Consider the following 21,187-nt stretch of genomic DNA (forward strand, 5'->3'; position numbering starts at 1 on the left):
ATGTATGTGTAATTTCATGTCATTTTTAAATGGGGCGCAAAGACCCCCAAAGCACCAACCACAGGAGCAAAAGTTGGTATTAAACTACAACACAGAGCTGAGTGGATAAACTCATAACTGAGAAAGTGCTTTCACTGTGGGCCTGAGTTTAGGTTAATAATGCCCCAAGGCTTGACCAAAGATAATATGGCAGGACATTTTGATTATGCATAGGCTACACAATAATTCTTATATTCAATCAATTTCCATTGCAAGCAAAACTCAAACATATGCATACTTAAATTATTAGGCAAAATGTCTATCAGACAAAGATGATAATTGATTGTGGTTCAAATTAAATGCAAGTATGATCATTCCTTTACTGTTTTTATTGGCCTCGGTTCAACAAATTAAAACAGAGTAAAAAAAAAAAAACTTTATTCTAAAACATAATTATCATGAGATGATCCAACATGAAGGCTTTTTCTAATCAGTGAATAGATGACAGCAGTATGGCTCAATAGGTTTGGACTTATAAAAAAAAATACCAAAAAATATCCATCAACACAATGTACATATCTATTATGTTTGACTTGACATGAGTTTTAATCTGGAAATTCTGAAAGCACATAATTTGTACAATTTTAAAACTAAATTGAATGAAACAAGGTACGTTCAGTCATGACATTCAAAAAGTTATGGGTGTTTTATGATGTAGTGAAAACGACTACGTAGTACATTATGAACTGAACCAACTTCAAACTTAGTCCATGCATTTCTGTTAACAGTAGTCTCCAGTCAAACAGGCCCTTTACTCTCCTGGGGCGTGTCTACCTGGGGGGGCGTGTCTACCTGGGGGGGCGTGTCTACCTGGGGGGGCGTGTCTACCTGGGGGGCGTGTCTGTTAATTCAACCGTTTTACCCTTTCCCTCCATTTGTTCTTCTTTCTTTCCACTTCCATCCTTTAAAATGTCTCGGTCATTGTCTTTTGAGATTGAACGGTTGTGCAGACTAACACCTCCTCTGTTTGCCTCTCCTTCCCTGCTTGTGGCTCTGCCAATGTCTCTGTCCTTTTCTGTGGGTGTCTTTTGCTTTTCATCTACCTCCTCTCTGGGGCTGTCTACTTCGCTCCCTCTAACCCTTTCTCTCTCCCTACTCACAAGCCTACCTGTCCCCCTGTCCCACTGTCTTCCTTGACTGCCACCCCGCTCTCTCCCATTGTCCTCAGGCAACTGCCTCTCCTGGGACAAGCAGGGCACCGTGCCCTGGAAGTTAACCCTGTCTCGGGGGTTAACACCACGGCCACGTTCTTCAGAGTTATTTTCTCTGTCTCCATAGTTTCTCATTTCACAGTCTTCTATGGGTAGGCTTGTTCTCCTCTTATCAGGCGAGTGACTGTTCCGCCATTGGTCTTCTCTAAAAGCATCAGGACTGTTGTTCGACAAACTCATGAGACCCTCCGGGGGAGTGGGGAGTAAACCTCCTTTAGGCCTCAACGGTCTTACCACTAGCCGTGGACTGTCAAACCGAGGCTGCCCCCCATTGTCTGGGAAATACCCTCGAGATGAGCCTCTGGGCTGGTTGAACCTCGAGGGACGAGGACCCCTGGGGCCATGGAAACCAGGACGTTGTACTCCCCTTGATCCTCCAAAATGATTTGTTGTTGTTGTGAAGTGATCTCCTCTTATATCTGGACTTCTCATGTCTGGATCTGGGGCTCGCATTTCTTGACCCATGTCTAGCCCTGGACCCCTCGTGTCAGGCCCTGGATCTCTCATGTTTGGCCCTCTCCTTTCACCCAACATGTCTGGCCCTGGGCCTCTCCTATCAACACTAATATCTGACCCTCTCCTAATGTCTGGCCCTGGACCTCTCATGTCTGGCCCTGGCCATCTCCCATCACCCCTTGTGTCTGGCCCTGGCCCTCTCATATCTGGCCCTGTACTCTCATCCCACATGTCTGGTCCTGCACCGCTCATGTCTGACCCTGACCATCTCCTATCACCCCTCATATCTGGCCCTGGCCCTCTCATGTCTGACCCCGGCCCTCTCCTAACACCCCTCTTGTCTGGCCCTGGACCTCTCCTATCTGGCCCTCTACTCTCATCCCACATGTCTGGTCCTGCACCGCTCATGTCCGGCCCGGGACCCCTCATGTTTGGTGAAGACCCTCTCCTATCATCCCACATGTCTGGCCCTCTCCTATCACCCCTCATATCTGGCCCTGGCCCTCTCATGTCTGACCCTGGCCCTCTCCTATCACCCCTCTTGTCTGGCCCTGGATCTGCCATGTTTGGCCCTCTCCTATCACCCCTTGTGTCTGGCCCTAGACCCCGCCCTCTGATGTCGGGCTCTTGCTCTCTCGTGTCTGGTCCTGGACCCCTCATCTCTGTCCCTGGTGCTCTCCTATCACCCCTTGTTTCAGGCCCTGGAACTTCCATTTCTGGCCCTGACCCTCTCCTAACCACCCTCTTGTCTGGCCCTGGATCTCTCATGTTTGGCCCTCTCCTATCACTCCTTGTGTCTGGCCATAGACCTGGCCATCCGATGTCTGGCCCTGTATCTCTCCTATCACCCCTTATGTCTGGCCCTCTGATGTCTGGCTCTTGATCTCTCGTGTCTGGTCCTGGACCCCAAATGTCTGGCTCTGGCCCTCTCCTATCACCCCTTGTGCCTGGCTCTGGCCCTCTCATGTCTGGCTCTAGACCCCTCAAGTCTGGCCCTGGCCCTCTCTTATCACCCCTTGTGTCTGGCTCTAGACCTGGCTCTCTGATGTCTGGCTCTTGATCTCTTGTGTCTGGTCCTGGACCCCTCATGTCTTGCCCTGGCCCTCTCCTATCACTCCTTGTGTCTGGCCCTGGCCTTCTCATGTCTGGCCCTAGACCCCTCAAGTCTTTCCCTGGCCCTCTCCTATCACCCCTTGTTTCGGGCCATGTCCCTCTCATGTCTGGACCTGTCCCTCTCCTATCAACCCTTGTGTCTGGCTCTGGACCTGGCTCTCTGATGTCTGGCTCTTGATCTCTCATGTCTGGTCCTGAACCCCTCATCTCTGACCCTGGCCCTCTCCTATCACCCCTTGTGTCTGGCCCTCTCATGTCTGGCCCTAGACCCCTCATGTCTGGCCCTGGCCCTCTCCGATCACCCCTCATGTCTAGTCCTGGCCCTCTCCTATCACCCCTTGTGTCTGGCCCTAGACCTGGTCCTTTGATATCTGGCTCTGGACCCCTCATGCCTGGCCCTGGTCCTCTCCTATCAACCCTCATGTCTGGCCCTGGCCCTCTCCTATCACCCCACATGTCTGGCCCTGGACCCCTCAAGTCTGGCCCTGGCCCTCTCCTATAACCCCTTGTGTCTCGCCCTAGACCTGGCCCTCTGATGTCTGGCTCTGGAGTTCTCATGTCTGGCCCTGGACCCTGCATGTCTGGCTCTGGACCCAGTATGTCTGGCCCTGGATCTCTCATGTCTGGCCCTGGATCTCTCATGTCTGGCCCTGGATCTCTTCTATCACCCCTCATATCTGTCCTTGGACCTCTGATGTCTGGCCCTCTCCTATCACCCCTTGTGTCTGGCCCTAGACCTGGCCCTCTGATGTCTGGCCCAGGACCCCTCAAGTCCTGCCCTGGCCATCTCCTGTCACCCCTTGTGTCTCGCCCTAGACCTGGCCCTCTCATGTCTGGCCCTGGATCTCTCATGTCTGGTCTTCTCCTTTCACCCCTTGTGTCTGGCCCTGGATCTCTCATGTCTGGCCCTCTCCTATCACCCCTCATGTTTGACCCTTGCCCTCTCCTATCACCCCTCATGTCTGGCCCTGGACCTCCCCTATCACCCCTCACGTCTGGCCCTGGACCCCTCATGTCTGGCCCTGGACCTCCCCTATCACCCCTCATGTCTGGCCCTGGACCCCTAATGTCTGGCCCTGGACCTCCCCTATCACCCCTCATGTCTGGCCCTGGACCCCTCATGTCTGGCCCTGGACCTCCCCTATCACCCCTCATGTCTGGCCCTAGACCCCTCATGTCTAGCCCTGGACCTCTCCTATCACCCCTTGTCTCTGGCCCTCTGATGTCTGGCCCTGTATCTCTCATGTCTGGCCCTAGAACCCTCATGTCTGGCCCTGGACCTCCCCTATCACACCTCATGTCTGGCCCTGGACCTCTCATGTCTGGCCCTGGACCTCTCCTATCACCCCTTGTGTCTGGCCCTGGGTCTCTCATGTCTGGCCCTGGACCCCTCATATCTGGCCCTCTCCCATCACCCCTCATGTCTGGCCCTGGACCTCTCCCATCACCCCTCATGTCTGGCCCTGGACCTCTCCCATCCCCCCTCATGTCTGGCCCTGGACCTCTCCCATCCCCCCTCATGTCTGGCCCTGGACCTCTCCCATCACCCCTCATGTCTGGCCCTGGACCTCTCCCATCACCCCTCATGTCTGGCCCTGGACCTCTCCCATCACCCCTCATGTCTGGCCCTGGACCTCTCCTTTCACCCCTCATGTCTGTTCCTGGCCCTCTCCTATCACCCCTTGTGTCTGGCCCTAGACCTGGCCCTCTGATGTCTGGCCCTCTCCTATCACCCCTCATGTCTGGCCCTGGCCTTCTATCATCCCTCATGTCTGGCCCTGGTCCCATCATATCTGGACCTCTGATTTCTGGCCCTCTTCTATCATCCCTCATGTCTGGCCCTGGTCCCATCATATCTGGACCTCTGATTTCTGGCCCTCTTCTATCACCCCTCATGTCTGGCCCTGGTCCCATCATATCTGGACCTCTGATTTCTGGCCCTCTTCTATCATCCCTCATGTCTGGCCCTGGTCCCATCATATCTGGACCTCTGATTTCTGGCCCTCTCCTATCACCCCTCATGTCTGGCCCTGGTCCCATCATATCTGGACCTCTGATTTCTGGCCCTCTCCTATCATCCCTCATGTCTGGCCCTGGCCCTCTCCTATCACCCCTCATGTCTTGCCCTGGTCCTCTCCTATCATCCCTCATGTCAGGCCCTGGTCCCATCATATCTGGACCTCTGATATCTGACCCTGGGTTTCTCCTTTCCTCCCCAATATCAGGATCTCTCCTCTCTAAACTGCTGGACCGCTCCCCCTTGTTGTTTGGAGAGGCCATGTGGGGAGGACCTTGTGAGGGTATCTGGGTTTCTATCAGAATTTCTGATGGGCTCTGTATACTGTGCTCCCTTGGTGTTACCAGCGAGGCATGAGCAGGTCTTTCCACTCCCTGTCGACCATCGAAACGGAACCGTGGTTGCCCCCCTGGGAAGTGCCCTGGATATGAGCCTCTGGGCTGGTTGAACCTCGAGGGACGAGGACCCCTGGGGCGGAAACCAGGACGATGTACTCCCCTTTGATCCTCAAAATGTCCTCTTTGAACAGGTGAGATCATCCTTGGACTGCTGAAATGAGTCGATGTTGGTCTCTGTCCTCCAAAGTTATCTGTTGGTGTGAAGTGGTCCACTCTCATGTCTGGACTTCTCATATCTGGATCTGGGCCTGGCACTTCAGGAGCTGTCATGTCTGGTCCTGGACCTCTTCCATCATCCCATATGTCTGGCCCTCTCCTATCACCCCTCATGTCGGGCTCTGGCCCTCTCCTATCACACCTCATGTCGGGCTCTGGCCCTCTCCTATCACCCCTCATGTCGGGCTCTGGCCCTCTCCTATCACCCCTCATGTCGGGCTCTGGCCCTCTCCTATCACCCCTCATGTCGGGCTCTGGCCCTCTCCTATCACCCCTCATGTCGGGCTCTGGCCCTCTCCTATCACCCCTCATGTCCGGCTCTGGCCCTCTCCTATCACCCCTCATGTCCGGCTCTGGCCCTCTCCTATCACCCCTCATGTCTGGCACTGTACCCCTCATGTCTGGCCCTGGATCTCGCATGTCTGGCCCTAGACCTCGCATGATTGGCCCTGGACCCCCCATCTCTGGCCCTGAACCTTGCATGTCTGGCCCTGGACCCCTTCTATCAACCCACATGTCTGGCCCTCTCCCATCACCCCTCATGTCTGGCCCTGGACCCCTTCTAGCATCCCACATGTCTGGCCCTCTCCCATCACCCCTCATGTCTGGCCCTGGACCCCTTCTAGCATCCCACATGTCTGGCCCTCTCCTATCACCCCTCATGTCTGGCCCTGGACCCCTTCTATCATCCCACACGTCTGGCCCTGGCCCCCTCATGTCTGGCCCAGGTTCTATCATATCTGGACTTCTGATGTCTGGGCCTTGGTGTCTTCGTCCCTCCCTCATATCGGGATCTCTCCTCTCTAAACTGCTGGACCGCTCACCGTGGTTGCTTGGAGAGGCCATGTGTGGGGGACCTTGTGAGGAAAACTGGTTCTCTCTCATAATGTCCGATGGGCTCTGTGCAATGTGTTGCTCCTTTATTTCTGGTTGAATAGGCTCACCTCCATTGTCATGATTCTGGTTGGTGCCTCTTTGTGTTCCGAGCAGCTCTAGAGGTCTTACTACTAGCGGATGTGGACCATCAAACCGGGACCGTGGTGGCATCCACCTTGAGGTACGAGGACCCCTGGGGCGGAAACCAGGACAAGGTGCTCCCCGTTGATCCTTAAAATGTCCTCTTGGAACAGATAAGGGGATCCTTGGACTATTAAAATGGGGCGATGGGGATCTCTTTCCTCCATAGTAAGTTGTTGGTGAGAAGTGGTCCTCTCTCATATCTGGACTTCTCATGTCTGGTTCTGGACCTCTGATATTTGGACTTGGATGCATCATTTGTGGCCCGCTCCTTTCACCCCTCATGTCTGGTTCTGGATCTGGACCTCTGATATTTGGACTTGGATGCCTCATTTGCGGCCCTCTCCTTTCACCCCTCATGTTTGGCCCGGGTCCCATCATATCAGGCCCTTGGTTTCTCCTTCCCTCCCTAATATCAGGATCTCTCCTCTCTAAACTGCTGGACCGCTCACCCTGGTTATTTGGAGAGACCATGTGGGGAAGACCTTGTGAGGAAAACTGTTTTTCTCTCATAATGTCTGATGGGCTCTGTACATTGCATTGCTCTAGTAGTTCCAGTTGAGAGGGCCTATCCCTATTGTCTTGAAGCTGGATGTTGGGGCCTTGCTCGTTGTTGGGCCCTTTTGATGGTGACGCCAGCAAGCTTTGAGAAGGTTGTTGATCCGCAGGCTCCTGGGGAGTGGGATTCTCATGGGGCATTTGATGGCCTGTGTCCTCAATCTCTCCCTGTGGTGGACCTCCAGAATCACAACGATCACACAGTGGTTCATCAATGTCCTGTCTTTCAAGAGGGGGCTGAGGTGAGTCATTAGCCTCCATGACCAGTGCTGGAGCTGGACTTGTAGGACCCATGTCTTCAGGAGCCTCTGGGCCCTTTGAGTCATCCCGCACTGGAGGAGAAGTCTCCCTTTGACCCTTTGAGAGTCCCCTAGAGCCAGAATCTTGTTTTTGTCTTGGTGAAGATGGGGATCTTCTATGGCTACCAGAGCTGCGTCGAGAAGTACGCTCTTTATGAGGGATATGGCGGCCTGGGCGCTCAGAGTGGTGACGACCTCTGTGATATGGTCGGCTCCTCTCACCCCGTCTGTGTCTTTCCCTTCGCCTATCAGAGTGTCCAGGGGACCGGCGGCCAGATCTACGAGGAGGGCTTTCGTGGCGGTCCCTGACTTTACGGTCCCGTCTTTTCGGTGAGTGAGTATCTGGTTGGCTGCTACGCTTACGCCTCCTATCAGGAGTGTCATTGCGCGATGCACCACGACACGAGCTAGACACTGAGGAGTCACGAGACCGCTCAGAACGCCTTGCTGAATCTGATCGAGTTGAGGTTTTCGCCTTTTCTTCTCCATTTGTGTCTTTCAGCTCATCAAAGATAGTGTCATCCTCTGGGTCGTAAGCTACATCAGAGTCCTGGATCTCGCCAGCTTCAGGATCTGAATTGTCTGTTGCCTGAATATTTTCCTTTTTAATCTCTTTAACCCGCTTTGGTGATGCATTGGGCATTTCCACATTTCTTGACACTGAAAGAGGTACAGTCTTGGTCTCTCTCTTAATCTCTTGTTTTATTGGTACTTCTGTTTCCTCCGTTTTCAAAATACCTTTTAAAGCGCTTTGATTGACTGAAGGATTTGCCTCAGACTGCTCTCCTTCACTCTGCTGTGTTTGTAAGTGAGACAGCCCAGATTTGGTAGGGGGAGACATCAAGGCATCGGAAACAGAGAAGTGGGCCATGAACATGCCCACTGCCTCTCTCTGCTGACGCAGTGCCTCCTCCTGCTCCTTCAGCTGCCGTTTCTGCTCCTCAATCTGCCTGTTGAGATCCTCAAGCATTCGCTGTTGTTCAGTCAGAGTAGCGGCTGACACAATCACAGCACCAGTATTGGTGCGGCTCAGAGGGGCTGGGGCTGGACTGGGATCTGGGACTGGGTCTTGTACTGGAGCTGGGACTGGGGTAGGTGCTGGAGCTGAAGTTGGAGCTGGGACTTTCGCTACACTGACCCCATCATTGTGCATATCCTCAAAGATAGTCTCATCCTCAGGGTCGTAAGCCACGTCGTCATCATCTGCACACGTGGCCTGAGTGGCAGCATTCGCCTCAAACATTTTATCTATATTAATTGGGGCAACCCTTCCATAGCCCATTGCTGGATCATACTCCTCCTCCGGGTCATATGGTCGATCATATTCATTTTCCTCCTCCTCAATCTCTTTGACTTTGGATTTCTGCCCGTACTGCTGTACTATCGGATCCACCATTGGGGGAGGGGGCAGAGTGATTGGAAGGGGCACTGCTGCAACTGCTGGGACTGCATGAGAGTCCTTCCCAAATAGTGACTTCAGGATGGTCTGCAGGGGAGTGGTGGATGTGCTAGTGGTGGGGGGTGGGGCAGAAGCAGGGAGAGCAGCTCTAATGGAGGACAGAAGTGATGGAATAGTCAGTGAGCCAGAGGAGGAGGAGTCTGATGGGGATCCAGTGGAAGGAGGGGAACCAGGAGGGGTGGACATGATGGGCATCGCTGGGTCGTAGGGCAGGAATTCCTCCGTCCTAGGGTCAGACCCATACAGCGTAGGGGGTCTCGGGAGGCCAGTATCTCTGGAGTCTTTGGATATGTGGATCTTGGCTCTCTTCTCTTCAACCTCTTGTGGCAAGCTTCCCGCACGTTTAGGTTTCTGGCAAATAACCAGTCCCAAAAGAAGATTAGGGCGATTCTTCTCAAAGCCTGTTAAATAAACAGGAAGTAGGGAGATTAGTCTTGAATGTTAAAAAAAATAGCATCAAAAAATATATACCTGCATTCAAATGTCAGTGTGGCATCTGTGTAGCCTTCTACATGTTGGCCTAAATGACAGCATTTTCTTACCTGATCCTTCGAAGGGTTGGAGTTTGGAAGGAATGGACTCCTTCGCGCTGAGTGGGATGAGGTAGATGTCTTTAATGCTGCGGCTGTTGTTGGCCACCACCCCGAAGCGCCGTCTGCTGCTGAAGTAGGAGAACAGAGACACATAGGCCACCTCCTCCTCCTCTGTCGCTGGGTGGAACCGGATCACACACAGCTCCTGTGGACCAATAATAATAATCTCTTATCATTGAGACAGGGTCTGTGTATGTGTTTCTGTCTAAATTGTATAGTTTTTTTTCATAATGACATAGGGAGGGCTTGCCTTTGTAACAGAGGTCTTCACTCTCCCGATGTAATCCCACACAGTTTGAGGCATGATTCTTCCACCAAGCTGTATGGTATCAGGCAGATCCTAAACAAAATAAATGTTTTGTTAATATCCATATAGACCAAACTGCTAGGTTGTTTATGAAAGGTATTGTCTTAAATGTTCACAAATAAACAAATCTAAAGATATCTGACAATGCTCTCCTATTTTCTCTTGCGGTCATGGTAGCAAAGTTATATGTTATATTCGTTACCTCTTTGAGATATTCGGAAGGCCCGGAGACCAGATAGCCCTTGGTGACGAACTTGGCCACACTGATCATGTTGAGGAAGCCCTTCCACACTACTTCCTGCTTGGCCAGGAACTGGGTTGTCTCCCCATCTTGAGGGGAGTGGGAGTTCACAGCCCTGCAAACACATCATCACATTTAGAGTCCATTACTGCCCATTCACTCAGCTGTAAATCAAATATAACTCATGCATAGAGGGGGAAACAAGATTTATATTCTAACTGAAATGAACATGCACTATGTGAGGGATATTACAAGATTATGTTATAATACTGTTATTGCATCAAATGGTTGTTTTATGCAACAGAAGAGGGTTCTTATAACTCTATTGCGTCTGTGTGAACTGAAAGTGGGCCTCTGGGGGGCTTAATAATGACAGAAGAGTTACGATGCTTTGGGTGATAAACGTAACAAGACCACATTCCATAGCATGAGTTAATGTTTCTGTTCTATAAGGTACCAGGGAAAGATGGCTCGGGGCCAGAGCATGGTTTCTACACAATGAGAACAGTCTTTACAGCAGATCTTTCATACAAATCTTAACCTTGTAACCCATTCCACACATCTGTTGTTTGTCATGTGGACTAAAAGGGGTGGATCTTTGCTATAAAAGTTATTTGTATCCTTTGTGTCAGGGCTCTCAATTAAACATCTGAGGGTGATTCGTCGATCAGCATCATTTTCGCAGAGCACTCAACCGATTCACTTTATATGTGTGTTGTATTGACCTGCTCCCTTATTAATAAGTGAATAAAGATTTAGTTTAAGTATAACTCTGACTTGTGTGATAGGTTTGTCTCACCTCATTTGATAGTAAAGAAATTAACCACCACAACTAATTATCATAAAACATGTTCTTGTCAAGGATCACGTGTAGTGATGGTGGCAAGCTGAGAGGAGATACCTTGACGAGGATGAAGAGGATCCTGAAGAACCATAGAACGATGAGGAGGATGGCTTCATCAGGATAGATTTGGGTAATGCTGGCGTTGGTGGCAGGGATGGGGGTGGTGGCAAGGGCATGAATGGCTTGCTCAGAGTAACACTCTGTTTCGCAGGGACATAAGAGACTGGTGGAGGTGGGACTGTAGACATGGCGACAGTTGCCATGGCAGGAGTGCGGTTGCCAGCGGTGTGGGGGTCACCAGACATAGCAGCAGAACGGTTGCCAGCAGTGCGGGGATCACGCCTTGTAATGGTTACCGTAGAAACAGCCGGAATCATGACTGGGGTATACATTCTGGACGGTGTCTTGGCTTTTCGGGTTTCCAGAATGGGGGAGGCGGGAGAATCCATGACAGGGGAGGCAGGGGATTCCAAAATGGGGGAGGCGGGAGATTCCATTGGTGGAGAAGCGGGAGATTCCATTGTGGGTGAAGCAGGGGATTCCATGATGGTTAAGACAGAGTCATCCTCCATTAGGGGGGAGGCAGGGGAACCGATGGTGGGGGAGTCGGGGGGTGCAAGGAGGGGTGATTCATCTCCTGCTGGAGTTCTCCATCCTCTGTCCTCTGTTCTGGGATCTGTTCTGGCATACATCCAGGGTGGCCGAGACGGCCTGTCTCTCCATTCGTCTGGGTTTGTGGAGGATGACGATGACCCAGAGAGTTTAGACTTCTTGGGTACAGGCTCCTCCTCACCCTCAACTGTGATCTGACCTGAAGGGCAGAAACAGATACCAACCCACACAAAACACTGGTTAGCAGCATCAGTACACTCAACAACATAGAAGTTCAGTAAATCATTAATTTGACGTTGGGAGTGATTGTGGTTTATATCAACACTGTTGCGCTTCACTAAAATAGTTTGATACAGTGCAGAAGGCGAACATGATATTATGGTGTTCGTTGGATGTTGTTGTAGTGTGTACACTGTAATTTTACTTTATCTTTATTTATTACCTGTGCAGATCTTGCACTTGAGGTCAAACAGGTGAGCTCTGTGCTCGGCAGTTGTGTCTTTCAGCATGCAGCTGAGGATGTCGGGGACTGAGCTGTTCTGGCTCGACTGGCTAGGTCTGGCCTTAGGGGCAGCAGGGAGAGTGCTCTTCTGTTCCTGAGAAAAGAGGATCATGTCACACTCATTAAAACGTTACACACAGATGCACACTCAGATACAGACACACTGATATGCTCATCTAAAAGGTATGCTACATTTGAAGATGAACTGATCACATAATTGAGGGCGATATCATTTCCTAGATATTTTATTGCATCAGTATGAGTAGACAATACATGTTATATAATACATGTTGTACATACCATGTGTCTACTTGGCCTAAATGGAAGACTAGGTAGATCAACCTTCACTGGCTCAGGCGCTGGATTTGGCAGCACACATGCGACTTTGGGACCAGACTCCCAGACCTGCAAGACACACAGACAACATCTCAATCAACTGGTAAAGTTTTGGATAATAAATATAGTTCTCAGTGAAGAATTATGGTGAATTTTGTATGTTATTATTTATGTCATTTTTTGTATTTTAGTATTGTGCACGACATTAAAACTCGAATGGTCTTCTTTAGTTCATTATTATTATTATTATACGTTTTTGGCTTAGATTAAGCTCCTGCATAGGCTATATTATACTGTACCTCTGGAGTGTCTTTTTTGTTCGGCTCTGAGACCTTTGTGGCCTGCATGTCCCGCTGGCTCATCCTGGCCAGTCTGAAGGGACTGACCTCACCACGGATGACGCTGTAGAGCAAACCCTGGAAACCCACCCAAATAAGACAATCAATGAAGCGTACTACCACATGGTGAACTACAAGTCTAGTTTGTCAGACGGGGGCACATTTGTTACATTGAATAGTTGTTTTCATAACCTTTTGAATGAAATGCTGTATAGCAGAGAATTATATATGTGGATTTATTTATTATGACAAGGCATATGTGTTTTTTTTTGCTGTCTATAGACCAACCTTATTTTTGGGGTCTTTAAGGTTGAACATGATGGTTCGGTACTTGTTCATGTACTTGCTATCTGTATTGTTAAATATGTTAAACATCTCCGTCTCGATGCTGGTGACCAGCTTCGCCACTTCACTCTCAGACCTCTCCAAATCGTCACAGTCGCACACCCTAATAAAATCAAAATGTAATTAGTAATCTTTTAATAAAAATGTTGCCCTACATTCAAAAGAGAGCTCAAGCAATGCGTGTGTCCGAAATGGCACGCTACCCCTATATAGTGGAGTACCTTTGATGAGAACTATGGGCTCTGGTCAAAACTAGTGCACTATATAGGGATTAGGGTGTCTTCTCAGACTAAGCCATAATTTCTTTGTCAATCAATGTGATCCAGTGTGTGTGTGTGTGTGTGAGAGAGAGTGTGTGTACTTTTCTAACCACCATGTATATTTTGTCATCTCTTTCTTTATATTCACCTCTTGAACAGGATGTTGGTGAGAGAGCGTTGGATGCTCTGCCTGACCTGGTTGTTGGCTGGCTGAGGGGGTCTGGAGGAAGGGGCGATAGGGGCTGGGGACACGGGCAAGATCCTAGTTTCATTCATTTGGGTGGGGGGTGGAGGTGAGGGTAGAGTGGGAGTCACGAGGGGTTGAGGCTGCTTCTTGGGGATGGTGAAGGACGTCTTGCCGATCCTCAGGGCCCCTGTTTTGTGGTGTCTGGAGGCTGAGGTGCTTGGGGCCTCAGGGGTCGGAGAGGGGCTGGATTTGGGGGGATTGGGTTGTTTGACAGGGGATGTATCGACAGAGGGTTTCCTGGAGACACTGCAGCTGTTTGCTGGTCTCTTGGTTTTTCCTGGAGCACTTCCCAGAGGAGGGGAGGACTCATTGATGATGTCTGAGGGAGAGTTATCTGGAGAATGTGTCTGAGGAGAAATGGGCTCAATCTCAACCTCTACCTGCTCACTGGCCTTTCCAGCTGTTAAAAAATAGAATAACAGGGGAACTGAATCAGCGCTGATAAATCAATTTGGCATCTGGTAGCTATGAATATAATCAACAAAACTTGTTATAGGAAGTCAGTGTAATAAGCCATGAGGTCAATATGTTAACATATGTATATGTGTGTTATTGCCAGTTAATTAAGTATGAACAGTGCACGCATGTGATTAACCACTACCAATGAATCAGCTTCAAAATGGTCTTTCTTAGGCTGAGATGTAGTGTGATGAGATTAGGTTTGTTTGACCTAATAATTACCAAAAACAATTGCCTTTGACTCTGAAGCCAAATGATGTAGAGCTTCAAATAATGTTATAAAAGGTCATGTTGATCTCATGGAATGTTATTCCTTGACCACTACAAAACTGTATCTGCATTGGAAAATGTGATGGGATGTATTTGCACAATTGTTTATGTTTTTGTTGGGGGCCCACTCATTGATGGTATGTACAGTGTGGCTTTAATTGTTCCTCAATTCATTACTAGAAAAGTGGCCCACTTTGTGATGCTGTGCCATTGTTTTCACAGCTAGTAAAATCCCAGGTAGGAAAATTGTGAATTTTCTTCTTCCTTGTCAGCTAAATTGAAGTATTTTGATTGAGAACAGTAAGGCAAGGGCAGAGGGCAGGATATGTTCCCTCGAAAAAACCTAAAATATTTACACAAAAAAAAAGTAAGAACAGACTGTTCATAGCCCACTGAAATACTATTTGAAACAACTACAATGCAAATACATTTACATCAAATAACTGGGGTGTTGCTGGCATCACACCCTCTCCACAGGAAATGCTCTGCAGCTGACCCTGTGACGGGTTCAGCCTCTCGTCTGTGTGTGTGTCTCGGGCAGTTGGGTGCTGATATTGTGACAGCAAAATATAATCATCTTTGTTGTTTAATGGACAATAAAGATATATCAATAATACACTTGTATTCATGTATCCACTTTTGACCCTAGAAGGTGTTAAAGCAGTTGAGTGATAGATCAACCGTCATGTAAACTGACTTGATAGTGGGACTCCATTTCGGAAACCTAAAATTTCCTGTGCTAAAACATTAAACATATAAATGAAAATCTAATTTGTACTGCAATGTAATAGAAGTACATCTAAATAACTGTTAAAACTACCTAACAGAGGCCGACAAGATTGAAACAATGTCATTCCACGCTAGAAAGGTGGTAAAGAAGACCTATATTGGGGGAGGGGCCCCTCTGTTCTTCTGTGCAATGACAGCAGGGCAGTACTGTGATTTATGATTTAAATGATCTAAAAATACACATTTTTAAAAAGAGTAGGAAACCCATAGAGATCCTATTAAATTACATGTTATTAATTAACCCTCAAAGTTCCAAAATGGGGTAAAAACGGCAGCCATATTGGCCAGGGAGAATTCCAAACCAGTCTAAATAAAACGAATGGCAGTAGAGGCATAATCCTGATTTTACTTATGCAGGAAAATTAAAGTAAGGCATGTGATATCAGAAATTGTGTAATAGAATTTTCAACCTAAAATACTGTAATATAATTATAAATAGGCCTACAGTTTACACAGGTTTTATACACATTTTTTCCCCATATAAATAGCCTCTTAAATACATATAAACAGATCATAAATGTCTCCATTTTTGTGTTCTTGGAAAGCTGAGTGCTATATGACACAATCAGTACTTGTTGCATTTATAACGTGTCCAAGTCCTATCCTTAACTGATTTCAGCCAGTGTATGGGGCTGTGGATTGACTGCAATGTTTTTAAATGGAATGTTGGCATATTGGCAGTTAATTTGAATGGAATCATAATGGAATCATTCCTCTAAAACTAGCCGGCTAGCTTGCTAACAAACATACATTCTTCAAAGTCATTATTTTACACAATATCTTATCACAGCACTGGCAAAGCATGGATGACCAACTCCCTGATCAAAATGGCTGACCTTTATACCATCATAAGAAGGTTAATGTTAATTTTAGCATTTAAACACCCAACCACACGGTAACATAACCAGGGCTGGGTTTCCCAAAAGCATCGTTGCACTATCATCTTTTGTCCATTTATACTGAACAAACAAACGCAACATGCAACAATTTCAAAGATTTTACTGAGTTACAGTTCATAGAAGGAAATCAGTCAATTGAAATAAATAAAATTAGGCCCTAATCTATGGATTTCACATGACTGGGCAGGGGCGCAGCCATGGGTGGGCCTGGGATGGCACGAACCCGCAGGTGAAGAAGCCGGATGTGGAGGTCCTGGGCTGGCGTGGTTACACGTGGTCTGCGGTTGTGAGGCCAGTTGGATGCACTGCCAAATTCTCTAAAACGATTTTGGAGGCAACTTATGCTAGAGAAATTATCATTAAATTCTCTGGCAACAGCTCTGGTGGACATTCCTGCAGTCATCATGCCAATTGCATGCTCACTCAAAACAAGACAGCTGTGGCATTGTTTTGTGTGACAAAACTGCACATTTTAGAGTGGCCATTTATTGTCCCCAGCACAAGGTGCACCTGTGTAATGATCATGCTGTTTAATCAGCTTCTTGATATGCCACATCTGTCAGGCGGATGGATTATCTTGGCAAAGGAGAAATTATCACTAACAGGGACGTAAAACATATTTGTGCACAAAATTGAGAAATACGTTTTTTGTGCGTATGGAACATTTCTGGGATCTTTTATTTCAACTCATGAAAATTGGGACCAACACTTTACAAATTGCGTTTATATTTTTGTTCAGTATAGTTTAAATGGAATTAAGATGATCTTAGTGCTACGATGCTTTTGGGAAAACCAGCCCAGGACCTTTAAAATGCCCCTACCCATACCTATCTATAAGTAAATGTTTCACTCAAAGTAAATTCCTCCAAATGATGCCCTTGCTAATATGAAATGACTCCTGGCTTATGAAAAAGCTTGTTCATCGTTAAAGAGCCAATGAACACGCCGATTGGCACGTTTTTTGGTTACTCATTAGAAAAAAACGAGATTTCAGTCTTGGAAGTGTGTTTCCTGACTGATTCCGCTTTTGCTAAATTATGTTTGTCCCCCACAAGACACTGCAGACGGAGAAGCTTATTTCACTTCCTCACAATAAAGGAAACACGAGTAAATGAGGGATACAGAGTACACTACATGACCAAAGTTATGTGGACACCTGCTCGTCGAACATCTCATTCCAAAATCATGGGCATTAATATGGAGTTGGTCCCCGCTTTGCTGCTATAACAGCCTCTACTCTTCGAGGAAGGCTTTCTACTAGATGTTGGAACATTGCTACAGGGAATTGGTTCCACTCAGCCACAAGAGCATTAGTGAGGTCGGGCACTGATGTTGGGCGATTAGACCTGGCTCGCAGTCGGCGTTCCAATTCATCCCAAAGGTGTTCGATGGGGTTGAGGTCAGGGCTCTGTGCAGGCCAGTCATGTTCTTCCACACTGATCTCGACAAACCACTTCTGTATGGACCTCGCTTTGTGCATGGGGGCAATGTCATGCTGAAACAGGAAAGGGCCTTACCCAAACGGTTGCCACAAAGTTGGAAGCACAGAATCATCTAGAATGTTATTGTATGCTTTATCATTAAGATTTCCCTTCACTGGAACTAAGGGGCCTAGCCCAAACCATGACAAACAGCCCCAGACCATTATTCTTCCTCCACCAAACTTTACAGTTGGCACTACGCATTCGGGCCGGTACCGTTCTCCTGGCATCCGCCAAGCCCAGATTCGTCCGTCAGACTGCCATATGGTGAAGATTGATCCATCACTCCAGAGAACGTGTTTCCACTGCTCCAGATTCCAATGCGGCGAGCTTTACACCACTCCAGCCGACGCTTGGCATTGCGCATGGTGATCTTAGGCTTGTGTGCGGCTGCTCAGCCATGAAAACCCATATCAAGAAGCTCCCAACGAACAGTTGTGGGGTTGATGTTGCTTTCAGACAGTTTGGAACTCAGTAGTGAGTGTTGCAACGGAGGACAGACGATTTTTACTTGTTATGCGCTTCAGCACTCCTGTGCTGTAAGCATGTGTGGCCTACCACTTCACGGCTGAGCCGTTGTTGCTCCTAGACATTTCCCCTTCACAATAACGGCACTTACAGTTGACCGGGGAAGCTCTAGCAGGGCGAACTGATTTATTGGAAAGGTGGCATCCTATGACGGTGCCAGGTTGAAAGTCACTGAGCTCTTCAGTAAGGCCATTCTGACAATGTTTGTCTATGGAGATTGCATGGCGGTGTGCTCGATTTTATTTACCTGCCAGCAACCGTGTGGCTGAAATAGCCAAATCCACTAATTTGAAGAGGTGTCCACATACTTTTTTATATATAGTGTATATTGAAACCAGGTGCTTCTACAGGTGTGTTTCCTGAGTTAGTTAAGCAATTAACATCCCATCATTCTTAGGGTCATGTAAGGGTTTCCATTAGGAAATTTACCGGATATGCATTGGGCGCGTAACCTGATTACGGCGTCTACTCATGGTGCTCAGAATGACAGAAATCCCATTTAGATTATGGTCATTCATATTAACAGAACATGCAAGTTGAGGATACAATGACGTGCGGTTCTTCTTACCACATTCTGATGCACACACTTTGAAGATGTTAGAATAACTGTCCAAAATGTACTTTCCCTCAGCCAGCAAGACAGGTAACGAACAGCAAAATCACTAGCCTATGGCAATCTACTATCCACCATAGTAGAAACGTTTACCTATTCTATTGGTCAGCCTGTTGAGAAAGAAATAGCCTATTCCAAACAGATGCTGGGACAGTTGTGGGACAACAGATCCCAAATTCATACAACCAGTATGCCTAGGCTACGTAAAATAAACAAACCGTTAAAAAGCAATGAGTCTGATGTAACAGATCAGAATGTTTAGATAAGCGCAGCAATGCACACAAGGCAGTAGGCTGTGTGAATGTCTTTTCCATAATGCAATTAGCGAGAAAACACTGTTGTCAAAAGTGCACCGCACGTGAGCGGTTTCATGTGACAGAGATTAAAATATCCATTCGAAATTTAGAAAGTGGTGAGATCTAATATGCAACAATTAGCATGGGTTGCTAATATGACTAGGATTGGGCCTTTGGCTGGTGGACAACGAAAGAAAGTTGATATAAAATAATTGCCTCCACAGATATGGTCTGATTTTGGCAAGGCCTACTTTGAAGCAATGTAAGACATGCATCATAATATGTAGTAAAACGTTCAGGTTCAAACAATGAAGTATCTATTTTGAAAATGCATACTGCCTCCAGATCATTGCGAAGTGGTGTGTGATGCGCTGATGAAGCCTGCCTTCCATTGCCTATGAATTAGCTGTTTGAGATGCAACTCACGCTGTCTGACAGATTTTACATTCAAATACTCTGTATCTGTGATAAATAAGAGCCTAAATCACTAATAAAATGTACACGCGGCAATTTAATTCCACTAAATAGAAGAGATCTCAGTGACTTTGAAAGAGGAGTCTCAAAAGAGCATAGGGGGTTTAAAGGGTGTGTGTGTTTGTCACCAGATCTCAACCCAGAATGGTGTCGCATCCCTCCAAGAGTTCCAGACGTCCTCCTTTCGTTTTTGCCTTAAGTGACCTCCTCTCTTATGTAACCAGTGCTTGACTTGGGCAGGAGCTCACACGAGACAAGTACCGGCACCGCAAACGTTCTACTGCTTGAGCTCCTGTTCCGCTTGTAGAATATTAGCTCAAAAGTACTGTGGAGCTCATGCTCCTAATTATAAACAGTACCGGCACCCAAAATGAGTACCCGCATTTATTTCTGTCCAAGTCAAGCACTGTATGTAACCATACCAAACGTAACATAAACTAAATTGAGTGTCCCGGATTTACGTTTACTATGTTATGTCCAGTCTATTAGACCTGACACTGGGCATGGCAGATTTGTTCCTTATAGTGGAGAGGTACACAACACTAATAATTGATGGATGCCGTATACGCTGGTTTTCGTCTTTGCTTTTTCATAACAAGCTAAAAACCTGGATTATCAGGTGGTCAATGGCTAATCAATGATACAGATTGATCAGTGAAGTGCCAGGGAGACATGAAAACAAGTAGGACTTCAGCCCTCGAAGGACTGGCATGGTAGATCCCTGTCATGGAGGAACATACGGTACTTTAATTTCTCTTTTCTTCAGCTACGTAGCCCCCTATATCATCACTTTTATTGAAGTCTGCCTTCGGAAAGTATACTATGGCTCTTGCCATGAGGTCTGGAACTTTATGGCACAGGCAGTAGCGCAATTGAATTGTCCTCTGCTGGTTCAAGTGTTGCTTTAGCTGTTCCAGCTTCCATCGCTATTGATGGAAGCATTGAAATGACATGTATTCTTTGTTACTCTGAGCCTTTGAAGAAGTGTTCCCCTGTTTGCATTGGGGTGTGTGTGTGCAGGACACTCCTGGAGAGAGGGAGAGCCTCCCTGTATGTGAGCGCACAATGACATCTGCTAAGAGGTCTGGGCCTCGTTTCCCAGTTGCGTTGTAACTTAAGCATTATATGATCATACTAAATGCATCGTTACTTACGAGCCAATGTTTCAAGAGTGTTTCCCAAATGGCGCTGGCATCATAAGCAAACACTACTAATAGCCCACATTTCATGTGAAAGGTAGGCTAGGCCTAAACATTTCGAAGACTAGGTTTTATGTATGAAAATAAACTAACCATTTGTCATGTGATGTTCATAAATGTAAAGATTTGAACCACAGTAATCTTCTTTCCTACAGTGCTTTAGGACACTGCACACCACAATATATCTGTATCAGATCGTTTCCTTTTAGCCCACAAATATACACAGTGACTAACCCTCTACTACACACATTTAGTTTTTCATAAAAATATATATTCTGTGTCCATCCCCAAAGCCCTGGAGGAAACGCCACACTGAGTAAAAACACAAGGCTGTTAGAAGCTGCACCTCAGTGCATAGCCACGGAAGACGTTTGGGGGTGGCGATGCTGTTATTATTTCGCCCGGGGGGGGGGGGGTTATGACAGCAACATTAGCATCCCTACTACTTCCATGGCTATGCCTCACAATGATGGGGCTGCAACGGACATGCAGATTTATTTACACCAACCGACTGCGCAGACGGAGCTGCCGGTTATGTTGGATAAACAATCCGCTGAATAGCAGCCATGCTGTATTATTGTTGTTCCAATGACCTCTGACAATGGCTTGCCATTTATAGACTTCCAGATGTGTCCAATTTGTACCCGATAAGATTCAGCTTTGGATCAAATAAAACCAAACTTAACAAAATGTTATAAATACATATTTCAAATATTACATTATATCCTATACATTACCCAAATGAAAAATGTAACATTGTACGATCATGAC

The 21,187-nt window shown here is 47.4% G+C and overlaps 1 protein-coding gene across 6 annotated transcripts in view; it reads right to left on the bottom strand.

The window, feature by feature from the left end:
• Positions 1-349: 349 nt before the first annotated feature.
• Positions 350-21,187, bottom strand: part of LOC106566730 (death-inducer obliterator 1) — a 45,412-nt gene continuing 24,574 nt past the window's right edge. For 2 of the 6 annotated variants that reach the window (XM_014135057.2, XM_014135058.2), the window contains exons 7-16: positions 13,310-13,808; positions 12,845-13,004; positions 12,518-12,634; positions 12,183-12,287; positions 11,823-11,976; positions 10,826-11,579; positions 9,886-10,039; positions 9,627-9,716; positions 9,326-9,521; positions 350-9,184 (exon numbers count right to left, since the gene is read on the bottom strand). In XM_014135057.2, the coding sequence (XP_013990532.2) occupies positions 864-9,184; positions 9,326-9,521; positions 9,627-9,716; positions 9,886-10,039; positions 10,826-11,579; positions 11,823-11,976; positions 12,183-12,287; positions 12,518-12,634; positions 12,845-13,004; positions 13,310-13,808 (10,550 nt within the window). In that variant the 3' untranslated portion in view covers positions 350-863. The remainder of the gene's footprint in view (positions 9,185-9,325; positions 9,522-9,626; positions 9,717-9,885; positions 10,040-10,825; positions 11,580-11,822; positions 11,977-12,182; positions 12,288-12,517; positions 12,635-12,844; positions 13,005-13,309; positions 13,809-21,187) is intronic. The other 4 variants (XM_014135060.2, XM_014135059.2, XM_014135068.2 and 1 more) reach the window with 4 other exon arrangements.

The sequence above is a fragment of the Salmo salar genome, chromosome ssa13, assembly GCF_905237065.1.
Source record: "Salmo salar chromosome ssa13, Ssal_v3.1, whole genome shotgun sequence".
NCBI classification, from domain to species: Eukaryota; Metazoa; Chordata; class Actinopteri; order Salmoniformes; family Salmonidae; genus Salmo; species Salmo salar.